Raw genomic sequence first — 23,787 nt, forward strand, 5'->3', positions numbered from 1 at the left:
TATATTATTTAATTATTAAAAGGTAATCAAATAACCACGAAAAACAGAAGTTACCAGCAGCTTTCACTTAATTTTTCTAATGCGCAACTAATTCTTGCTTTCTTGCAACATGCAATTTTGTTAACTATTGACGTATTATGCTATATATTTAATAAGCTTTCTATAATTTTACATAATAAAAAATATTGTACAAGTTTATTTGCCATAATCAATTTACAGTTTACATTATTTATCATAGAGTCACAAGAGCACTTATTTTATTAAATAATATAAAGTTTAAGAATGCGTTTTGCGGTGGCTCTGCAAGTCCTAATGATTGAAACAAATATAAAGAGCTTAGTCTGTACTAAAAAAAAAGAACCGTGCCACTTCAATAAAACATATCGGCAGGAATAATGTAAATGTGATGTAAAGATAAGCCGTTTTTAAGTAGCTATGAGAATGCGAATATAGTTGGTGCAATATTTTACTGAGAATTGAGCATGGTTAGTTGTTGCGTGTTAAGAGACAGGAAGAGAAAATGAGATTACTGTTAAGATGACAATTAAATCTATGATAAAATTAACAAATCATCATTTGAGAAAACTATCAAACACTTCTTCCGATTAAATTTTCTCCACATTCTTTGGATCGTAGTTGCTTTTCAACGATTAAACGTTGTGCCACATCCTACGATCCAACGTTATTTCATGGTAAATGGATACGTGCTCTAGATTGTTACGCGTTAAAAGATATGAATGGCACTACTCTTAAGAAAAATTCTTCAACTTCTCTCTGTTTGATTTAAAAAATAAAGCAATTACTCAACGATTCGACTTCATTATTGCACTTTTTGCAATTATATCTATTTCCAACTACTATCTGGTCTCTTGCTGTCCGATTCCAAAGCGCGCAAAAGTTCAAAATGTGTATTCTGTGAAAAATTAAAAAAAAAAAAGCTGTGCCAATACCCAAGTATCTACTTTCTAACTCTATATCGACTTATTGATTTTTCTTATCGTACATCGTACTCCATATTATTTTTGGAAACGAGCTTTTTGTGTTTTGCGTCGTTGAAACTTCGCAATTCGCATTAAACAATTATTATCATCAACGTTGTTCTTAGAGAAACAAATTTCGATTTGTTATAAAGCTGCTTCTATTTGGCAAATACAACAAAACGAGAAAGCACAATGGCTATTTAGCAAGTTTATGAAGATATAAATAAAGGGAGAATAAACTTTTGATGGTGTTTATGCCTCATATGTGAACTGTGTGATGTTACACGATTGTCACAAGCTATTGATAAATAAAATGCTTAACTAACAAAACTAACTTTTTTAATGTTCCTTAAAATAAATTTTGACTTGATAACTGTATCATTTCTTTTTATATATTTATTTTTGTACATACATTAATGTAAACTTATGTATAAAGTTGATGCTTAGACTATTTACAACACGTTTTCAAAAGCATTATTTTACGAAACACGTTTATTTTCTATGGATAATGAACAGGTAACTGTTTCTTTTTAAGGCGTATCTTCAGCCAAACACAAATTTCCCGTTCTGATATAAATTGCACTGCCGCAACAATTTAATATTTTCACAATTTATTGAACGAATAATAAACTTATATACAAATATTAATAGCTTAAGATATTATATATAAGTAAACAAACAATTTATTTGTTCTAAATATATACGACAAAGACACTTTATGATTTATAATTTTTAATTTGTTAATAAGTTCCTTGTTAATTATCAACATCATTCTGCTTAGTATTTTACCTCATCATTTTCACGGCTAAATTTGTATATAATAAAAATGTTTATCGGAGTTTTCAATAATTACAGTTATATCAATATAATACATAGCTGCGACTGTAAATTGCGATCTTCGAGTCATTATTAATAGCTAATATATATTCCAACAAAATTAGGTATCGGTAATCCAAAACCTTATGAAACGCTTGTAAAATTAGTTTTTATAACACCCATAAGAAAACATCTCTTATAGCTCACTATACAAAAAATTTGATTGCGTGTAATTTCATTATGCACCAAAAACATTTAAAATAATATACGTACAATTAACAAAAGTAACAAGCTAATGTTACGACGGCAAGTAATAAAAGTTATTTATATACAATAAAATGGCAATAAATTGATTTTCTCCTAGTAAAATAAATCGAGAGAAAAAATATTTTTTATATAAATCAGGCTAAATTATATCAAATTTATCCTAGAAATGCTTCTTATATAAGGAAGGGGAATAACTAATTGCAGTAGCATGTATTATAATATTATGCTGTGATACGTAATTTTACTAAATACTACATGGATAACAATACACAATTAATTCTGTTAATCAGTCATTCAATAAATATCTTGTTAAACTTTCACTATACGAAAATATCTTTACACAAAATATTACAAAACATCTTGCTTCGTTTTTTTATAATTATTAATTACTTAATAATTATAGTATTGAAAAATGTTGGCCCCTGCCTATAAATGTTTTCGCTATAATATGATTTCGATTTAAAAAAATTCTTTATAAAATGTCAAAAGATTTCATTTTCATTGATCTATGTAGTGTGTATATGTTTAATTTAAAACGAATGAAAAAAAAATCAATTTCGCTCCCCTGAAAATGGATGCACTAAAATCAGCTCTCTCTCTCTCTCTCTCTCTCTTGTATAAATATACAAACATTTAATACTTCAGGAAATCATTATTAATAGCTGTGTAGATTAAATTAACTTCATAAATATTTGCATCATTTGCTATCGCTACAGCAAATATAGTAATACATGATTGATCATTTTTGTTAGATCTAACATTTCAATCTTCATATGCACTCAAAGCTTCACGCAGTTTATTTACAATTTTTTGATAGAAAGCAATCTGCTCTGTAAGATGCGTCTTCATAGCTTGATTAATGTGTATCTCCCGCTCTGATTGAAAATGAGACTCCTCTGCCATTAAAGCACGAGCTATTGTATCTGTTCGAGTGGACATTTCGCGCAACTGTTGTAGCTCCATTTTGTGTTCGCTTACAAGTTTTTCACAGTCCCTTCTCTTCTGCATAGCACTCTGAATTACGAAATTTTTTTAATTAATTAAATATAATAAGAAAATAGAAAAAATATTTTTTTGTACCTTTTGTATATTAATAACTTCAGGGAAACCACTTATGATTCCTCTATAAATATGAAATTTATCTGCAAGAGGTTCCCAATCATATTTTGGTTGCTCTTCATATAATTTTCCAATTTCATTGTAAGCATCTCCTGTTACTTTCAATGCATGAGTAAGCCTACCTCGACTACTATCATCACCTTCCAAAGAATGACCTAATGAAGTAAATGATTGGCCAATCTTTTGAAATTCTCGTTTATAAAGAACCTGATGTTTCTTTGCTTGATCCATGATTATAGCCATAAAATTTTTGACTACAGAATCTAAGCCAGATATAAATCTATTAAAGGCATCTGTTTGAACTTCTACTTTAATTAGATCCAAAGGCGTATCTGGACATTGAATAGCATTAAAATAATTTACTCCTAATAACTCATCTTTTTCTGCCTGGCGTTTTCCAGCTTTCCACCTTTTTTCATCAGTGCAGGTGATAAAATGTTCCCAAACTCGACTGCGCGATAATACCGGATGCCTACATACATAGTCCACAAATTCTTGCAATTGTGTACGTCGATGTTCTATAAACTGCTCATCATAACGTCCTGATATTTGTTTATCAGGAAGAGGTGGAATTGGAACAAAACAATATTTTGCTTCTAATCGGTCATGAAGCCAATCAAAATGTTTGTACCGTCGAGAGACTTGAAGATTATTGAACTGCCAACAGATAAATGACATTAGTACCAAAATCTTTATGAATCATACTAAGCTACACAAAAAAGTTTGTTACCGTAGGTGTTAATTGATAAACAATAAAGCTTTTGAGGCCTTTCAACTTCGATTCTTTTTTAGGAGAAGTAACAACACAGCTGTAGGGTTCTCCTACAGAGGCCCATACAAAATGACCACCTTCTATTTCTTCTAGGTAGATTTTTTCATTTTCTGGTACATTTGCAACTTTTACTCCCATTAGAAAACTATCTTCACCAGACTTTATTAGTGTAGAAAACTTGTTGTTTTTCTTTGGTACATTAGCTACTGGTTTATCTGGTATCACTGAATGAATTGTATGCATGGATAAATAGTCAGAAATATCTGACATAGCCGACTGCACATTTGGTTGCTGTTGAGTAGGAGGAACATAAGCTTGAGTCTGGCCAACTTCAGAATCATCGTCCCAATCATCATCCCAGAAATCACCAGAATTTTGCTGAGACACAGTGACACTACCTGCTAATACGAATAGATTAAAACATGTTACTCTAAATCCTACCAAAATAAAGTTTGTACTCAAAATTAGTCTCATATTCATAAGCTATTAAGATATGAAAAATATAGAGGTTATGTATGCAAATCTAATAAATTTAATAATGTTTATTGGGTAAAAATAAAAGCAATAAATACAATGTTATATCTTACTTGGAGCTGATGTATTTGCCTCAACAAGTTGTACATAACCAGCAGGAAACAATCCCGATTTTCCATTAACGTTAAATCCTTCACACCATCCGTCACCAACATTGTCTCTAATAACAGTTAAAATTTCGCCTGCGGAAATTGATAGTTCTGCTGTGCCAGGCTCGCCTGTGAAATCATAAAGAGCCCTTACCTACAAATGAAAAAGATTAAGAATATAACATATTGAAATAAGAATATCTTGGCGAAGCGATGCTATGACTCATAACAGTCAAGTTTGTGGAATGTTTGACAAAAGCCATTGTTTTTCTAATCAAAACATCTACGTACCTGTTGACCCTCCATCGTTTCGTAAGCTGATTACGAATCTTAATTAAACTTGTCACAATAATTGTTTATATTGTAGATTTTTACGTATAGGGCACAACCGGTCGCATCATACAGCTGGCTTGCCACAATACGCTACAATGCTACAATACTACACGGCTACACAACCGCTGGTACAACGACAACGGTTAGTGAATGTGAGTATGGTGACTGGTGAGTGGTTGTACCAGTATACCGTCAATCTGGAAGCATATTGACTTCTATAATTATTGTAACAACTATATTTATAATTCCATATAGTACATATTCTAGTGACAAATTGTAGAAGAACCATTTCTACAAGTAATAAACTCAAGTCTAGATGATCCAATTTTACTTTTATAATTTTTTCTATTGTTTGATTAGAACTACAATATCCTACGTCCTATATATAGTAGGAATAATCATGCCCCAGTTCCTTCTCGAGATTCGGTATAAATGCAAGAGAAGCTAATTCTTAAAGATAATGATTTCTAAGATAATTATTGTTATAAGTATATTCGGACTTCATGTAGTATATGTCGTGTGTTAAGGGGTGGGTGGGGGGGGGGGGGTTGTCGCATGTGTGTACTGTGTACGATAATTAACTATGGTCAGTAACTCAATACATTATGCACTGAAGATATTAAACGACCAACCAAAGTAAAAACAGTAAACCTACAAATGAATGACTAGCCAACTAGCGACTACAGCTGTCACTTGATATGCACATCGCGCAGATCTGTCGGCTGTCACTGAAATAGCTCCATACACACTAATAAATATTTAATATATATATTACAAGTCAAAGAATATATAGAGTCAGTTTCCTATAACCATATCACTCCGATCAATTTAGTATATATTAAACTGTATAAGCCGAGCAAGTAGTTGATTATAAAATACGTCTAAATATCAGATTTTTGCTGGTACAATTGTAAAAATCTAAAATCTAAAATCTGAAATACGCTTAAACGAAGAATAGTCACTGCGCGCTTAAGTTACTCCATCCAATCTCTCCCGTATATCTTTATTTAAATGGTTTCAACTTTAGATTAATTTTATCGAGTAAAGCCGATATTTTTTTATGCAAATTGATACATTTTTTAAATAAGGAAAACTGAAAATTTATAATTGAAGATGTAAACAAATTATAAAATATAATAATTTCATATTACACCGTCCCAGTAACAATTTTGAAAATTTTTTAAATATATCCGCCCGTCCAATCTAAATCATGATTTTAAGTTATTTAGTTTCAAATTTTTTAAAAAGAAATATGCAGAAATTTATTTGATTAAAGAAATTTAATTAACTTCGAATCTGAAATAGTAAGAGTTAATGTCATTCACACTATTTTAATATCTACTAAATACTTTTGTAATCTCGCTAGACACGAATAAAATACATTGAATAAATGCATTATATTTGTTAACTAAAAAATAGTAGTCACATTCATTTACGTCCGAGATGCAAACCTCTATTAAATCTTACATTCATACAATAAACGTCTTGCACTACAGTTGCTCCAAAATCAATCTTCTTCTGTCTCAGTCCTTTTTTTTTAACTTTACTTATCCTGATATCAACAAACAAGAAGCCACTTCAACTGTTTTAAAGCTGAAAACGTCTCTGGAAAAACCAATATAACTTTAAAACTTATTATTTAGAGATCGAAATTATGATAAAAGCTTCTTATTAAATTAAATTGCTTTATTATTTCAGATGCCAACCCTAAAATTAACGAAATGAAAACAGAACTTGTTTTCTTTTTAGCTTATCGCGGTAATGACGTGAAAGTTAACAATGTCGCTCCTATCTACTTTAAATAAATTAATGTTCTGTTATTTGTTTTTAAATATTGTTGAAAAAAATATATTAACGCAGGTCCCACCGAGATTTGAACTCGGATCGCTGGATTCAAAGTCCAGAGTGCTAACCATTACACCATGGGACCAGTTATATAAAATTGTGATATGCACAATGCACATCAAAAAGTTACGTTATATTCACTATAAATATATTAAATATTTACAAATAAAAACGTAGTAATAATTATCTAATGTAAAGATAGAATTGGGGCTTTAAATTATGGTGGAATGGAAAAGACTTCTCAAAGATTATAGAGACTGTTTTCGTTGAATGTGCTTAAAGGTACATTCCGAATTACGTATGCAGTGCAAAGGTGTATAGTTTATGTGACGTTCATTATAGAATTTAATCCCTTTTTATGTGCGCATATTCGTAATTCGGAATTGACCCTCTCGGTTTTCAGAAATTGTGAGAGTATTCGCCATCGCAACACTCACTAGGTGGCGCATCGAATCATGATAAAAATGGCCGCTTAAAAAGGAAAACATTAGAGAAAAAGAGATAGTGCAAGTTAGAAAAAATAGAATAAATATAATTATTAGGTCACCATTAATGGAATTACTTTTGCAATATGTTCGACACACTAAATATTAATTTCTGTGACAAATTTTTTCAATGTTTTCCTTTCTAAGTCAGTTCTGAACTCACCACCAGTTGGCGCTGACCTTTGCGTGCGACAGCGAATTCAGTTTTTCATCAGATTTCACGTGCTTGCGGTTGCAAGTTTATAAAGCCGTATTAATTCTTTTGTTTTTATGTAATGGTTATTTACATATTGAAATATTAGGTTGAAAATATTTGTATAAATGTAAGAAAAATAAATGTAATTTATATAATGCTTATATCTACGAGACTAATATATATGAAAAAAAAATAACAATATAACCTAAAAAGCGAGGTTATATCAAAATTTAATATATATCATATACCCATATACCGTTTATAAACAACATTGATAACTGATCGACACGACTGTTAAGAACTAATGTCGATTAACACTTTTTTTTACAATCAGAAGTTAATTTATTCACCAATTTTTCGAAAGCTACTACTGTCAAATGTAAGAACTCTTTACTTTCAACGAAATTATAAAAAAAAGGTAAATAGTAATATAGTGGAAAATATAGTTCGCAAAATGTCTAAAAAGAATGGGAAGTATAAATCAAATGAGCCGGTAAATTCGGCACAATTAATAGTATGTATTACATTTTATAATTCTCTTTGATTTTTAGTTTCTAACTTACATAAACAGTAATTTATTATTCTGACAGGTAGCAGGTAGTGGTTCATATGGAACAGCTAGCTCTATGTTTCTTGTGACTGATCATAAAAAGTATCTATTTAATTGCGGTGAAGGGACACAAAGAATTTGTAATGAACATAAAATAAAAATAATAAAAATGGAACATATATTTTTAACATCAAATCGATGGTCTAATTTTGGAGGTATACCTGGAATGCTTCTTACTTCTCAAGGTATGGGCATTGAAAATCTTACTGTGCATGGACCTAAAGGCAATGTACAATTAATAGAAGCTACCAAAAAGTTTGCCCCTTTGACGATATCAGTTTCTGAAGCTCCCTGCAATACAAATGAGCCATTTAAAGATTCAACAATGACAGTTTGGTATGTTCCAATTAAAAAAGCATCTAGACATGAAACAAATATTTTGAAACAAACAACTAATGACAATTACGATATAAATCAAAATGGTAAAAGAATATTAAATGAATCAGACAGTTTTAATAAAAAAGAAAAAACAGAGTTTGATGATACCCAACCAGAAGAGGTAGATGCAATGTCTTATATTTGTAAAATGCAGGACAAACCAACTGGCAAATTATTATTAGAAAAATGTCTTGAAAAAGGATTAACACCTGGACCTTTGCTCAAGAAGATTAAGGATGGTGAGGATGTTACTCTTCCCAATGGCACAATTGTTAGGAGTAAAGATGTGTGTGAGCCAGCTGTCGTGGGCCCTACTTTTTTAGGTATAATTCTAATGTTTTACACATAATAGTATATAATTTGGTATTATAATTTTATTTATAATGCTCATATTTAATTGCAGTTGTTGAATGTCCTACATTTGATCATTTAGGTGATTTTGTAAATAATATATCTTTCTTGAAGTATCACATTGGAAGTGAAATTAACATTAAGCCATATTGCATAGTTCATTTTACCCCATCTGATATAATGAGCAATCAGATATACAAAGATTGGATGAATAAATTCCCTAAGGAAACGCATCATTTGATAATAAATGAAAAAAATACATGCAGAAGCAGTGAAGCTATTTATAGGTATCAGCATGGACTGCATTTAATTCACCCTGATATTTTCCCAATTTTAGATACTAAATTTATGGAAAATAGTGATAATGAACAATTAGAAATCAACAGAGATGTAAGTTTGTTATAAAAATACTAAAATGTTAAATAAGTGAATTTTAATTTTTATTTTTAATACAAAATGGAATTTATTTAGGAAACTCTTGTACATTATGCTAAAAGCAATCTTACTGTAGGATTAATTCCAAAACAGTATATTGATTCCAGTCATTGTATCAAACTTCAACCTAAAGAATATATACAAAACGCGCTTGATGTGGAAAATTTTCTAGATGTACTGGCTGAACATCAAACTAATGTGGCAGCTTTGACAAAAACGTTGCCTCAAACTCCTTTGTATCCAAAAGTAACATTTCTTGGTACTGGTTCGAGTATTCCCAGCAAAACAAGAAATACTAGTGCTATACTCCTTAATACAGAACCTGATCACTCTATTTTATTGGATTGTGGTGAAGGCACAATGAATCAGATTATAAAATTGTATGGTGAATCAGGTGCAAAAAAAGTTTTAGCTAGCATAAAGGTAAATTTTAGCTTACGTTAACTATGATGAATAAAAACCAACCAATAATTAACAGAACTGAAATCCAAGGAAATTTTATAGGCAATTTACGTATCGCATTTACACGCTGATCATCATCTGGGAATCTTTGGAGTTCTTGAAGAACGAAGGAAGGTTACCAACGAGTCGTTATATGCAATAATTCCTAATCAGCTTTTCCCTTGGTTTAATTTTTATGATACAAATTTCAACAAATTTTTAGATAATGTTAAGTTAATTAATAATAAAGATATATTGATGGACTCTCCTGATATGAGAAATAGTAAAATACAAGGTTTATACGACGCATTAAAAATAACTTCGATTGATACAACTCCTGTATATCATTGTCAGTTTGCTTATGGGGTTTCACTAGAATTAATTTCTGGTCTTAAAATAGTCTATAGGTAAATAGAAATTAAAACAAAAATATAAAATAAAACCGAATGTGATTAAAGTGTTATTAAAATTAATATATTTTTAGCGGCGACACTAGGCCTTCAACAAATCTTGTAAAATTAGGACAAAATTGTGATATTTTGATTCATGAAGCAACTATGGAAGATGAGTTACATGAGGAAGCAAAAAAAAAATCTCATAGTACTGTTTCGGAAGCAATCAAAATTGGCAATGATATGAACGCAAAATTTATTTTGTTAACTCACTTTAGTCAACGTTACTGCAAGGTACCACGAATCACCGACGGCCTGGATCTGACGAATATTGGTATAGCATTCGATAATATGCAAGTTCACTATTCAGAACTTCCACTTTTACCATTATTCTACACACCTATGAAAGTATTATTCAACGAACACTTTAACGATCTAGAAGATCGTGCTTTTAAGAGGCAAAAAAAATTGTTATAACTATCGTAATAAAGGATTTGTATTATAAAATTGTAAATAGAATAAAGCACACTATCTTACATACTCTACGTATAATATTTCTTTATTAAAAAATTTATTACAACACAGCGTTTTCATTATACATGCACGCTGTAGCGTTAAAATAATGTGTGATGGTTTAAAAAATTCCGAAACATGTTTAAAAAAGTTATCCCCAACGCCGTGGTGCGTTATCTTTTACTCCTTTACGAGACGATATATTTGTAGAAAATAACGTATAATACGTATAAAAAGTTGACGTTAAAAGTGGAATGAATAGGATGCAGTGGCTAGCTTAAAAAAGTATCAGGGATTTCCGCTGTTTCAAAGCTCCAAAAACGATGTCAAGCTTGTCGATGCTTTTGGTACATAATCGACGTTAGCGACGTTCAATATTTGATTAAGTACTTAGTACGAACCGATAGATATTATCCAGGTGCCATTATTGCCATTGATGCACTTATGGATAAGATAGAACATTATAAAATGGTCAAAGTTGAAAGTGTCGGTGCGCTGTACGATTCTCGCTTCAACTTTAAAATTCCCATTTCGTGGCAGTATCATAGTCTGTATCACCTAAACGTAAAACTCCATTTTTCCCAGCGGTTAAGTATCGGCCATCGGTGCATTTAATACAGATACGAGACGGTTCTCGCAATTCCAAGTAAAAACCATCGGATGGTACGTCCGAATCTACGGTAACGCCTTCGCTGTCAGCGTGCCAGTATTTTCCATTTTGACCTAAAAAGATAAAAAGTGGAACACAACATTAGTGCATGCTAAGAATTTATTAAAATCATAATATTTCATTAGGAAAATATTAATAGCATTACCTTTAAATCTAACGACTCCACGATCGCAGCGTTCAACGCGGATGGTTTCATAGCTTGCTTTGTTGCATTCGAGTTTTGGGCTAGATGTGCTTTTAGGACCAACAAAGCCTTGGTCACATCTTAATACGAGAACCGGCCTATTCATCAAGTAGAAGTAATACTTGCATGCTTCGGAGTCTGCTACACCGGAGAGATCGGCATTTGCATAAAGGTGACCGGATCGTTTTGTCGCTAGGAACTTTCCATTATTGGCTCGCAATGCCACTGTGCCATCCGTTGATTGCCAGACTAGATCAAAGAGAGCATTCGAGGACCGTTTGTGGTCCGATGCTTGAATTCCACCGCCAGCTTCCAAGCTCCAATAGCGATCCTGCATTGTACGAACATACCATCGTTTGGTATTGCGATCGAATTCAAGCTGAAAGGTCTCGTGACCAGAAATCTCATCCTGATTAGCCGTAACGTCCACCCCTAAAAATTTTAAAATCATTAATATCTATCAAAATATTTTAAGTGTTATTTAAATACCATTGTAGTATGATAATTTTAAGTATATAAAAATATATAAATATAATTAATCTGAGAATATCTTTCGGTAATAGTTTTTGCATAAGAAATCACACCTTGTTTGACCGAAACGTATCGCTGGTTCAAAGCAGCAACGAATGAAGCCTGAGGGAGGGATTCCTCTAGCGAGAATAATTCATCGCGCGTAACAGTCGTAGATCTAGATTTTAGAACAGCTTTGCTTCCGATTGGTGCCAAATAAGCTCCATGCGTATCTCTGTAAACAACATTTTAGGTCAACTTTCAGTTTTAACAGGAATTTAAAATTGTATTTAAAGTAGCAAAGAATCCCTTTATGTAAAATCAAAGAAGATAATAACTCGATTTTAAAATTTGTACTTGTAATTATAATTATCAGTGGAAAGATTAAAAATAAGCTTGATATATTTAAAAATAATAATTTAAGAAAGGGGCACAGTATTGGAGGTTGTTTAATGATTTAATAAAGATTAATTTTCAGGTACCTCAGAGCAAGAAGACCGGCGTGAAACTCAGCAGCGTAAAGGCAGTCTCTGGTGCAACTATCCAAAAGTTTACCATCACGCGCGAGATATTTATTGTTACATGTATGAAGCGCGTAATGTCCATTGGGAGACTTTACTCGATCCCCGCGACCATCGTCGTTATCAGCGCTGGCTGCCGGACGAAATTCAAGGGTAAAAAGCGTATCCTCTCCCCAAGGAACGGGAGCATCCACGTGGATTTCATCCTGCGTTGCGCTCAGATGAGCAAACCGCTTCCTTCCTGCGGATCTCAGATTCACCTAGGTGCATCGTGAAAAACAAAATAATTGCATCAACTATCCCTCGATCTCTGAAAAAATTAACAATCCACTTCATACATGGAGCAACTCTCTCAAGGAATTTCATACAGAAACGCTTACTCTATTATTAACCGATAACCATCTTTTTTAATTACTTTTTTAATTTATATCAATATGGATATTGAAATTAAAACGAATGATAAGCAATTATATATATATATATATATATATATATATATATTTAATTAATACTTTGTTAAGAAGGCGCAACATTTTAAATACTATAAATAGTATAGATGCACCGCATGAAATTGTTGTGCATTGTCGAAGAGCGGTTATGAAAACTGGTAATAGTGAAGTTAATAATGAAAGACAGGAGTTGTGATTACAGCCTGAAGGAAGGTATTACCTGTGGTCTTGCAGCCAGATGAACGAGCCAGTATTCCGCTTCACCGGGTGCTTTGGCGGTACATTTTAATTCATCCTGACTAGAACCTAAGAAATAGCCCCTTTGCACATTCTTCAATGCCCAACGTCCATTGCCTATAAATAATAACAAGCAATATAGTTAACCTCCGTCTTCTCAATCCTCAAAAGCTATCATGTTACATATCATCAATTTCATTTCGCGGATTTTTAACATTTTCTGTACGTAACGTATAATAGAATTTCCATTTTTCTCAATATTCCAACCTATTGAATGATTAGCATTTTGATTTTTGGATTACAGTGGATTTACCAAAAGCAGGTAATTTTTTATTTACCATCTGACGCTAATTGAATTTGAAAAGCGCAGCCCGGATCGGAGGGGTCTTCGGCTTCGCAGGTTACGTTACCAAACTGATCAACGGCTAAGTAACGATCCAAATGCGAACGCAAGTAAACCTGGTGCTCGCTGCCTTCCAAAACCCACAATTGTTTCTTTTTCAAGCTCGAGCCATTTGCATTGATCTTGAAGCCAAAAGTCTCCGCAGTTAAGTACTTGAATTTTCCATTTATCAACCCTATCTGAAAATTAATATTAAAAAATGCAATCACTGGATAAGCCACACAGTAATAAACTCTTCGGCGAACGCATGAATTCTGTGAAAACGAACTCTGCGTTTCGCGAATGTATATAAAGCGTAACGCGACACCGTAAAATATATTGTTTAACTTACTGTCCATCCGGTTTTATCTGCATTCTCGGAACCCACGTCCGTACCGTTGCTCTGCATTGTGCCGAAACACAGAAAGGTGACCCCTGCTGGTTCGTATATTTCTGCAAAGAAGAAAAAAACATGAAACTCTGCGAAAAGGTAAACAACACAGTATACATAATAACTCAACACGTGTTTGACCAAAGAAAAGGATTTGCAAATTATCTTTGGATTTTTTAGACAAATTCTTAACCAAAGCACTATAGAAACTATTTTCTGTAATTTTCTGATAGATATATTTCGTACGCTGTTAAAAATTGAAAGAGTCACTCGTGTCTATTCTGGCTTCGATAGTGGCAGAATGGATTGTGAGCTAAAAAGGTAAAAGAGGGAGAATATACATATGAAGATGATCATCGAATGAGACACAGTACTTGCGAGCATGCGAGGCATAATAATGAGTCTTTGTTCCTCCTTTAAAGATACGTGGTCTTTCGAACTGTGTGCATGCGGCTTTATCCTTCCTGTCAAAAGGAAGCCTACAAAGACTCGTGCTAAAACGAGAAATGCCTGACAAAAGCCTCAAAGCCTTTGTCACTTTATATACACCAATTTTCGTATAAAATCTCCGATTCACCTTCCAATAACAACAACAATAATTAATAATAAAAATCACAGTAATATTTTGGCCAATAAAAACTAAGTGCAATTCACAGTTAAAGTTTCCCGTTACAAAAATCAAACTACCACTGTCCTGATTTTTTATACATTTCTCAATTCTACGTTCATAATTTGGCACCGTGATCGTGAGTCAGAATCGCTTCCCGTGTCGCTGTGATATACATCGCGCACATACATATACACACGCACAATGAGAATGCGTTATTATTACTGAATGGTGCCGTGCGCGTATAGAGATGAAATTACAGATATATTACAGAGTAAAATAATATACGTATACTATTGTATACAACTTGATTCTATCGCATTTGCACAATATATCCACACGTACTAACAAAAACGTGATAAACCAGACAGAATTAAATTGTCAAAAAATATGTATATATAAGAATATATAAATTTATTATTAAATAAATTCTACCAGTCGCATTAAAAAATGAGATGTAATTTAATAGATAAAAATTGTACTGGAATAAAAGGCTGGTGGGTTGGGGAAATATTTGAGAATAAAGTGTAAGAGGCTTTTGAGAGGGCTTTCCCAGTTAAGTTTTAAGTGATTTGCAGGAAACTGAGCAGATGTAAAGTGCACGATGGAGTTGGCTTTGGGCTATGGAACGGTAGGGGGGTGGAGTAGAAATAAGAGCCGATAATAAAAGGCTTTGCTACAAGGATACGGGGGAAGGGACGAGAAGAGAAAGACAGAAAAAGTGTACAGGAAAGAGAGAGCGCGAGAAGGGGGGGATGGTTGAGGCTTCTTTCACGCGTATACGAGTATATTTCCTACCATGTAGTAGTATCTCAAGTATAACTCACAGGTATTGATCTTGATTCCCTAGCTTTTTGGCAACCTAGAATTACAATGCTTAGTACCATTATTATATCAATGTACAACTGTAATATTGTAATAAAATTATTCCTTCACCTTCGTTAAATAAGCTACAACCCTTAATTGTTCTATTTCTTTAACAATTTTGTCAAATATTTGTTTACTAATTAAAAATTATAATTAAATTCAACCTACCAAAATCTAAGCTGTGACTATAATACTGATCAAATAATGGTAAACAAATACCAGTTTAAAATCTATTAGGTTATGTTTACAAAATTTTCTTAACTCTTTTCGGCCCGAAACGAAACAAAACAAATTTTATCTTCTTATTGTTTTGGAATGTGTTCTTTTAGAATCTGTCGTTATTTTTTATGTATCTCAACCTAATATTTCAATATAACCATTTAAAGCTTAAAAAACATTAAACATTCCAGATTATTTTCAATCAATTGTAATTTTCGTTTAGAAAATAGAATTGTATTGTACTGAAACTTAGGATCGGGTGGCACATAGAAATGTACTTCCAAATCCACAAGGTAAATTAGAAAAATCCAATATGGCGTACGCAATATCACAACGATTTTGTAAGAAAATGATTTTTTTTTCCCGATATTTCCAATTACTGTGAAGCAGATATTTACAAATATTATTAAAAAATCTGTATTCCTGTTGTTGAAAAGTGTTACTTTCAACTTGAATGCATAAAGCTAGATCAAACTTTTTCTTTGATAAAATATATAAAAACCGCAAAGAAACAGTTAAATTTAAAACAAACAAAAAATTAATTTAGCTCCATGTTGTCAAATTGAAACTAACACTTTCCAGCAAAAAGAATACCGATTTTTGAATAATATTTGCAAATACCTGCTTTAAAATAAATGAACGTATCAAAAATATGCGAGATAAAGTACCATCTCTTTTATAAAATTCTCCTTAAATTTTGAATTTCATCTTGAACTTTAAAGTAAATATCTATATGTCATCCGATCCTAAACTTCAGTATAATTCAATCCCATTTTTCAAACTAAAATTACAACTGATTTGAAATAATTTGGAAATTTTCACGTTTCTAAAGTTTTAAATGGTAATATTGAAAGAATACTTTGATATTGATAAAAAATAACGATACATTCTGAAAAAACACACTAAAATCACAAGAGCACATACGACATAAAGATCCGTTTATGTTTTCTATCATTTCCCGTAACGCTAAATGATAACATTTGTGCCCATTTCGGTTGAAACGGATTAATTTGAGAGTTTATTAAAGGTTTAATATAAAAATAAATCAAACTTATACAGGCTATAATGAAAGTCGTTGACACTTTTGCCTTTGACCGCTGCATGTAGGCGCAGGAAAACACAACACAAAAACACGCGCGTGTCAACGACTTTCATTTTAGTCTGTATAAGTTTGATTTATTTTATATTAAACCTTTAATAAACTCTCAAATTAATCCGTATCAACCGAAATTGGGTTAAAGGGATAAAACACACAAACGTCACTGAAATGAAAAGAGTCACGATTGTTTTAAAAGCTACCGGGACACTACTATTATCTTGACAGCATTTACAGGGTAAATGATGAATATCGTGGTTGCACCGGAACATTAACTTAAGAGAGCATTAAAGTGTATTATCTCAATTAAATAAATTAACTATTCCTATAATATTATTATTCGTCCATAAATTTGCAAAATATTTATTGAGAAAATGAAAAACCTAATTAAATTGAACCCTCCAATCCCAATTCTTAAAAATCACTGATTCAAGTCTAGAGGGAAAATTCAATGTTAAAACTCAGAACGTCCAGAGAATTTTTGTTTCTAAAAAGAAATATACCTTACTGTAATTATCTTGACAGCGTTTGCAGTGCAAATTATGAATATCGCGTTTTAAGCCTCAGCTGCACCGGAACATCGGCTTAAGAAAGCGTTAAATCGTATTTAACGCATCAAAGTGAGAAGTAAGAATTGTGTAGTTTGAAATAGGAACGGATATAGGAGGTGCGCGGTCGATCACCTTGTAGTATGACTATGATGGATAATAGATGTATATGGTTAAGCGTGCGCTCGCGCGCGCCAAGTGTGTAAATGTGCCAAATATAGTACTAACTCGAGGAGAGAGACTTGTATGACAAGGATCGAGAGTTGTTTAGCGAACACTGAGGAACGACGAGGGCTGAACGGAATTGGAATCACTCATTAGCAAAGATAACATTGACCCGCGATCAGTGCTCTACTGACAAACTTTAAACAAAACAATATAGAAAATTATCCAGCCCCTCCAATTTCCAAACCATTATTCTCTTACTCATTAAAACAGTTCGTGTAGATTAAACAATCTCAAAAATAAAATATTAATTAAGTATTGAGAAATTCTAGAAAATCGAAAACGAGATAATACATTGTGTACAAATGTTGGAAATAATTGGATTTAAAAGGAATTCAATTTATTTGAGATTCTCTCGTTTTATGGTTTGCCCATTTCAGCAAAAGTCTCGTTTACTTGAAAAAAAGGAACGGGACTAAGAGGATTTCTTTCGTGTCAGTAGTGAGAAATTCAGAAAGTATATAAAAAAATATTACAAGACCGAAAGAATTGGATTTAGATCAGTCGAAACTTAATTAAACTAAGATCAAATGAGTTATTTTATTAGATTATCTGGTTTTATGGTTTGTCCATTACAGTAAAGGTCTTTGCTGGAAAAGAGACACGAGACTAAGAGGATTTCTTGCCTGACAAGAGTAAGAAATTCAGAGAGTATAAAAAATATTACAGTGGTGAAAGAAATGGGTTTGATACGCGTAAACAAACAAAGCAATGTAATTAAACTAAAATGAAGTAACGAGCTACTCGAGATTTTTTCTCTCTCTCGCGTTTTGACGGTTCTTAGCGAGGGTGCTTATCTCGAAAAAAAGTCTCGAGACTAAGCGGATTCTCTGCGTGTCGGGAGTAACGAGTGTAAAAATGTTACGTTGCTTGGACATGAGCCACTAATAAGTTTCAATTCAACGATAACATTTTTTGTCGGACAGTTTTTAACGGCGTAAGAACCATTTAACGGTACGTCAGCTGTTTCTGTACGATATGCTTCGGCCATAAACTCGTCAATTCAGAGATTGGTTCCCCATAAACAAGGAGTCCCGGTACTCCCGGTGCCGCGTGATAAATAAAGCGTAACGGCCTCTACCAAACTCGCGCACCATCTCTTCATAAAACTCAACCTAAATCCATATCCTCTCCAAACTGTATAATTACTCATCTAAAGTTGTAATTATTCAAAATAACAACTCTAAATTATTACCAAAATTTCACCAACGATGGAATAAATTTTTTTAATCGGAAAATATTTTTAAATAGGGACGAAGATAACTCTAATTTTTGTATCGATCACCTCGCTCTTCATTAATACAATTCAATATAATCGAGAATGCACCATTCAATCGAGTTCTTCCAAAGATAGAAACCAAAAGAAATAGAAGGACAGAGAGAGATGAAAATTGAAGAGTTATAAGCACAAGCAATTTATCAAGCGAAGAGAAGCATTCAAAAAACGATAATAAAAGAGATTTAAGCGGAAATGGTTTAATTTGGTAACAGGCCACAGTTTATAATGCTGGGATTAGATTGAATTTAGTGTCGTAGCGACAATTCAATTCTGAAGGGAATAAGCATCAAAAATAGGAAAATTATAGCTGTAATGAAAATTTAACTTTCCAAGCCAGTTTCTTAATCAGGGACTTAACTTGATAGGGCCCATATATACATACACACTCACGTATTAGTGGAATGAAACCAACTGTACTGATGATCATAAAAACAGTTGGAAATATTTTAAAATAGTTACAGAAAGTTGTGGTACTAAATAATTTCGTGCTTTATTATATATAGTGAAGCGATAATTATTTATAAAGTTGAACTAGCAAGAATTACTAATTAAAAGTAGAATAGTGAATTATTTGAGAGATAAAAGAGGACGCATCATGCAAGTTGTTGAAACGTTTATACAAGCAATAGCCTCTGCGTGAAAATTTGTTAATCTCTTACTGTGCAGTTATGTTGCGTGCTGGAAATGAAAAATCTTTTCTTAGTAAATACCTATATGTATAGATATACATTCCACGTAGGGATTCAAAGCACCAAGTGTTTATCGCGTGGAATATTCTGTCAGATCTTCTCCCGTGCCTTGCCAACAATAGATAATTAACACGCATCGCTTAAATTTGCTCTATTACAGTATTTTCTGTTAGTATGGGTAATTTAACAAACTATCTTCTCCCTTGGGTGAAATCTTAGCAACGCGTACAATTTTCTTGACACCAACTATATCGTAATCACAAACAGAAAATAGTGTATAACATCTTAATGTTAAACCTAATATTTATCAAAGTGTATATATATATACACATCCACAATTCTCACAAATCAATTTTTCATTTTCACAAATTGATTAATTTTCAAATTTGTTGTTTAACTTGAAGAGTCTGAAATTTTAGTCAATTGGTTTTAAATTAATATTATAACGTTGCTCAACTAACAAATGCATTATTTGTGATGAATTCGACGGTTAAATTGGAGTTGTTGTTCTCACAAGGTAGAAGACACGAAGAAAATTGCTAGAGCATCAAAAAAGCTAGCTCCTCCCCTCCCCCTACCCCCATCGTTAATAGGAAACCGGAAATCCATTCAAATTGAGAAGATGGTATGTCGACTAGAAACGCTGCTTCTTCTAATTCAACCTGAATAATCTTGATCGTTAGGTATACATTTAGTTACAGTGCATTTAACGCACGCAGTACGAATTCCTGTAATAAATCTTCCACCGTTGCTTCTTTATTCCGCTGCTAATCTAATGATACGCGAACTATATTTCAGTAAAATTCTCTTTTTGCATTAGCATAATTGATAATATAAATATTCTCTCGCGCAACGCTTCTCTGCGTCACGCAGTCCTGTCAGTGCTATTCTTAAAACACATTAATAATGCACGAGGGCTACTTCACATAACTAAATGATAAGTTACGAGAACATATCATCCAATACGCGGTATAAGTGGTGATCGGGGCAACCGTTACCACTCGAAAACACTAGAATTCATAAAGAATTTAATAAGAAAATTGTCATTTCAACGAGGAATGCCAATCCCTCACTTCCGAATCCCTTAAATAAGAGAAGACACGCACATTTAACAAGCAGAAATGGCAAGCCTCGCCGCGAGGAGGGCTTATAACTCGTTACTGCACGGCTTTAATTTTAAGTAGCAACTCGAGCGTGGATTCATCCAATCAAGGCTAGCAGTACTTTTGAGCACCGCTTGAGATTTTAATAAAAGTGCCAATGTCAAATCTGAAGAGCGGCTCTTTTTTAATCCGATTAGGGAAGTTCTCGACAGACCTCGTACAACAATTACCGTTCCCCGATGGTAAAAGTGGAATTGTTGAATCGCAGTAGAGAGCAGGAAGCGAGGGAACCGCGAGATGAAAAAAGGAATCAGAAACAGGACATTCAACCACAACCCAGTCATCCGAGATGATACGATCTCACGTTTGCCCATCGCGCGAGCTTCGATAACAATAGAAATATTAATCCCCAAGCATAAAGTCCCTTCGTAAAAAACTATTCATAAGAAAACTGTGTTGGGACCTTTGAATGAAAGCAAAGAGATGTTGGGCAAGTTGCGAAAGGCGGATAAGGTAGAAAAGTTTCTGACAAGGATTTTTTGGCACGAAAAGGTTGCAAGGAAGAGAAGGGTCTTTGGAAAGAGGGCCTGTCTGTATACGAAGGAAGACGGCCCCACCCAGACCTGTGATTGCATCAAATGAGTCACGACGGTACCCCGTGAAAATACGCCACCCTCGTAGAGACACATCCCTCCTGCGAGAATCGGTAAAAATAACGTCCATGAACCGAAGGAACGAGCAACCACTCGCAACTTCCACCACAAAGAGAGAGAGAGAGAGAGAGAGTCCCGTCTAAGAATCGACCCTGACCCTGAGAAGTTCTACGAACTCCTCTAATCTCCCCGTTTGCTACTCGCCATCTCTCAGACAAGTCGCAGCCGAGCGAAGATCCAAATATAAATTCGAGCAAACTTTTCTCTGTCGATCTGTCATCCAGCGAGCAGTAAACACAATTCACTGACCAGCAATCGTATATCTTTCCCGCGACACTCGATTTGAATCTTGAGACTTGACACATTCACTGGGACTTTTCTGTCCTTGTGAAGAGTATCAACAAAAACAAACGCTGCGGCTGCTAGACTCGAAATAGAGAGACGAGAGGCGCAGGGGAGGGAGAGGTGGGAAAATGGATGGGCAAGTTTGGCAGATATTGGGATGTAGGTTTTACTCACCGAGAGTGCGTGGGTCGAGGAGAGCACGGGATACGAGAGCGAAGTGGCCGAAGGAACGCTCGTCGCGATACTGAAAAGTCTCGACGAAATTCTGAAACTTTAAAGCTGCCGAGCTCTGAGGCTGAAAGCCGGCTAGCAGTCAAGTTACACTGGCACGGGCCACCACGGCTAGCTTGGCTTTGGCTGCCTTGGCTGTCCGCTGCGGCGGCTGTTGACTGCAAGTTTCGAGTTTCGAGTCTCGGTACTCAGCGTTCGGCTTGCTTCGGCCACGGCCAGGGAAAAGGGAACTGGCGGCTGGCGGCACTGGCAAGACTGGCAACTCTGGCGTGGTGTGTGTGCCCACTGGCTGGCTCTGGCTAGTGGCTGGTTGCCTTGCCACACCGGGGAATGGGGAAGACAGGGGAAGAGCTAGCTGGCACTGCCAGGGGACTCTGCCTCCTCTGCTACTCTGCTCCTGCTCTGCCCAGCCGCGCCGCCATGGGCGCCATGCCCGCCATGCTTCGACACAACCCAACACGCTCGCGCGTTACGCATTCCGCACTCAAACGCGTGACGTCATCAGGAGCAACGCACCTGCCAACCAGCCCCGCTTTTATTGATTCCATCCAGCTCTCCTCTTTTTCCCAATTCTCCTCTTCGCATCCCTATCTGTCCACCTTCTCAACTTCCCAAGTCCTTCGCATTCCACTTATTCCTCATGAACCCTTCACTGAAACAGTGCAAACCTCTTTGTGTAAGCTTGGATTTATAGTTTTAATTACAGTTGTATAGGGGTCCTTCAACGATTCAACATGGCTGACGCGAAAGTTGAAGGGAAAAGGGTGTGAGATTGGTGAGAAAATCTACCAGAGGGATATGAAAATATTAGAAACAAAGAGATGTGATCTTTTTTATTTATTTTTTGAATCGATGATCTCGACGTTGGTGGTAAAAAAACGAAGCTTTTTCGTTCGACTTGGTCGATCCCACGCGTGTTATTGCACAAGTATATAGCGAAGCTCTGGCGAAATGAAAGGTTGATATTGAGGTGGGGATAAAACTCTGCAGCAATAACAATTTTGTTCTAAGGATCTAATATTGTGTTGCAGAGTAGAGTATGTAGAGCTGTGGTTGCTAGTAGGAAATAGTGTTGGCTTTGGAGGTTAGGTTGCGTGGGGCGGTGAACCTCGGAGCGACGACCGTTTCTCGTTCGCTTGCTCGGTTCTATTCTCTCCTCTCTTTGTCCTCTCCATCCTCCATCTATATATGTATTTCTCTCTCTCTCTACCTTTCCTGTAATACAAGCTAAACGCGGCGATCGCACGATTTTGCGCGATATTCACGGCCCTTGATTCTCCCTTTGCCACCCGCGTACATTCGATCGATACCAAACAATTCCCGTACCTATATTTCCCCTTTTAATTCCTTATGATTATCTAAGACCTTCTCGACCAACCCACGATTGATTGTTACAAATTTCTAACCATTCTTCTTTTTAGTTTAACATTTTATACTATATATTTACTTTCAGAATGGCTGTCTCACGGTTTTAATAAATTTTGGTAATATTTATGAAAATGCACGATTTGTAAGTCCCTCTGCATTTTGAGTTTATCAGCATTTACCTGCCTTCTTTATAAAAGAAATTATGGAATGACTTCAAGCACGGATTTGTCGAAATTTATTTTTTCGAACGTTCTTTCTAATCGAAACTCATCTGTGAATGTTTTGATCGAGGGCTCTTATCTCAAGTTCGATTTTCATTTAATGCGATTTCACATAATATCGATGCTTTCTTTTATTTGGTTAATAACCAAGCAAGTAGTCGAGAGCTTATCTTAAGTTTGCTGGGCTGTCGCATAAAGCATGGTTATCGCTCGGTTTTCCATGATATTCGCCACCTCGATTCATCCTTTGCCACCCCTGCATATATACGATCGATACGAAACGCTGTATACCCATCTCCGGTTTGACTTCTTCAGTCTAACCAACGGATTTTGCCCATAATGTAATTTCCAATAGCTCCAAGATCGAATCAGAAGAACTTTCCGTGATACGTCCCAATATATAAGCAGGAAATTGCCATTGCTTCGCTTTCGACTA

General features: G+C 34.4%; 3 protein-coding genes and 1 non-coding gene across 8 annotated transcripts; 1 reads left to right on the top strand and 3 right to left on the bottom strand.

The window, feature by feature from the left end:
* Positions 1-838: 838 nt before the first annotated feature.
* SH3PX1 (sorting nexin 33-like protein SH3PX1) lies at positions 839-5,004 on the bottom strand. 2 transcript variants are annotated; one of them, XM_066726278.1, is made up of 5 exons: positions 4,869-5,004; positions 4,542-4,731; positions 3,913-4,352; positions 3,144-3,839; positions 839-3,077 (listed from the first exon to the last, which is right to left on the bottom strand). In XM_066726278.1, exons 1-5 carry the CDS (start codon positions 4,881-4,883, stop codon positions 2,826-2,828), a joined length of 1,593 nt encoding a protein of 530 aa, XP_066582375.1. In that variant the 5' UTR covers positions 4,884-5,004; the 3' UTR covers positions 839-2,825. The 2 variants fall into 2 exon arrangements, with proteins under 2 accessions (XP_066582375.1, XP_066582374.1); XM_066726277.1 differs by having other exon boundaries at positions 3,913-4,355.
* Positions 5,005-6,768: 1,764 nt separating this feature from the next.
* TRNAQ-UUG (transfer RNA glutamine (anticodon UUG)) lies at positions 6,769-6,840 on the bottom strand. The gene has a single exon. It is a non-coding gene; the product is annotated as a tRNA-Gln (tRNA).
* A 356-nt stretch (positions 6,841-7,196) lies between these two features.
* RNaseZ (ribonuclease Z) lies at positions 7,197-10,579 on the top strand. Of its 3 annotated transcripts, none has more exons than XM_066726028.1 (7): positions 7,197-7,950; positions 8,027-8,747; positions 8,828-8,857; positions 8,933-9,165; positions 9,247-9,633; positions 9,715-10,058; positions 10,136-10,579. In XM_066726028.1, the coding sequence occupies exons 1-7, from the start codon at positions 7,741-7,743 to the stop codon at positions 10,518-10,520; spliced, it is 2,310 nt and encodes a 769-aa protein (XP_066582125.1). In that variant the 5' UTR covers positions 7,197-7,740; the 3' UTR covers positions 10,521-10,579. The 3 variants fall into 3 exon arrangements, with proteins under 3 accessions (XP_066582125.1, XP_066582126.1, XP_066582124.1); XM_066726029.1 differs by having other exon boundaries at positions 8,027-8,231; positions 8,325-8,747; positions 8,828-9,165; XM_066726027.1 differs by having other exon boundaries at positions 8,828-9,165.
* Positions 10,580-10,587: 8 nt separating this feature from the next.
* On the bottom strand, positions 10,588-22,273 carry singed (fascin domain-containing protein singed). Of its 2 annotated transcripts, none has more exons than XM_066726032.1 (8): positions 21,706-22,273; positions 13,862-13,962; positions 13,466-13,709; positions 13,111-13,244; positions 12,403-12,701; positions 11,995-12,155; positions 11,372-11,842; positions 10,588-11,279 (listed from the first exon to the last, which is right to left on the bottom strand). In XM_066726032.1, the coding sequence occupies exons 2-8, from the start codon at positions 13,916-13,918 to the stop codon at positions 11,074-11,076; spliced, it is 1,572 nt and encodes a 523-aa protein (XP_066582129.1). In that variant the 5' UTR covers positions 13,919-13,962; positions 21,706-22,273; the 3' UTR covers positions 10,588-11,073. The 2 variants fall into 2 exon arrangements, with proteins under 2 accessions (XP_066582129.1, XP_066582128.1); XM_066726031.1 differs by lacking the exon at positions 21,706-22,273 and adding an exon at positions 14,275-14,382.
* Between the last annotated feature and the right edge of the window lie 1,514 nt (positions 22,274-23,787).

Source organism: Prorops nasuta, unplaced genomic scaffold (genome assembly GCF_024137725.1).
Source record: "Prorops nasuta isolate Cenicafe-Biocafe unplaced genomic scaffold, Cenicafe_Pnas_1.2 PNAS00004, whole genome shotgun sequence".
In the NCBI taxonomy this organism is placed as follows: Eukaryota; Metazoa; Arthropoda; class Insecta; order Hymenoptera; family Bethylidae; genus Prorops; species Prorops nasuta.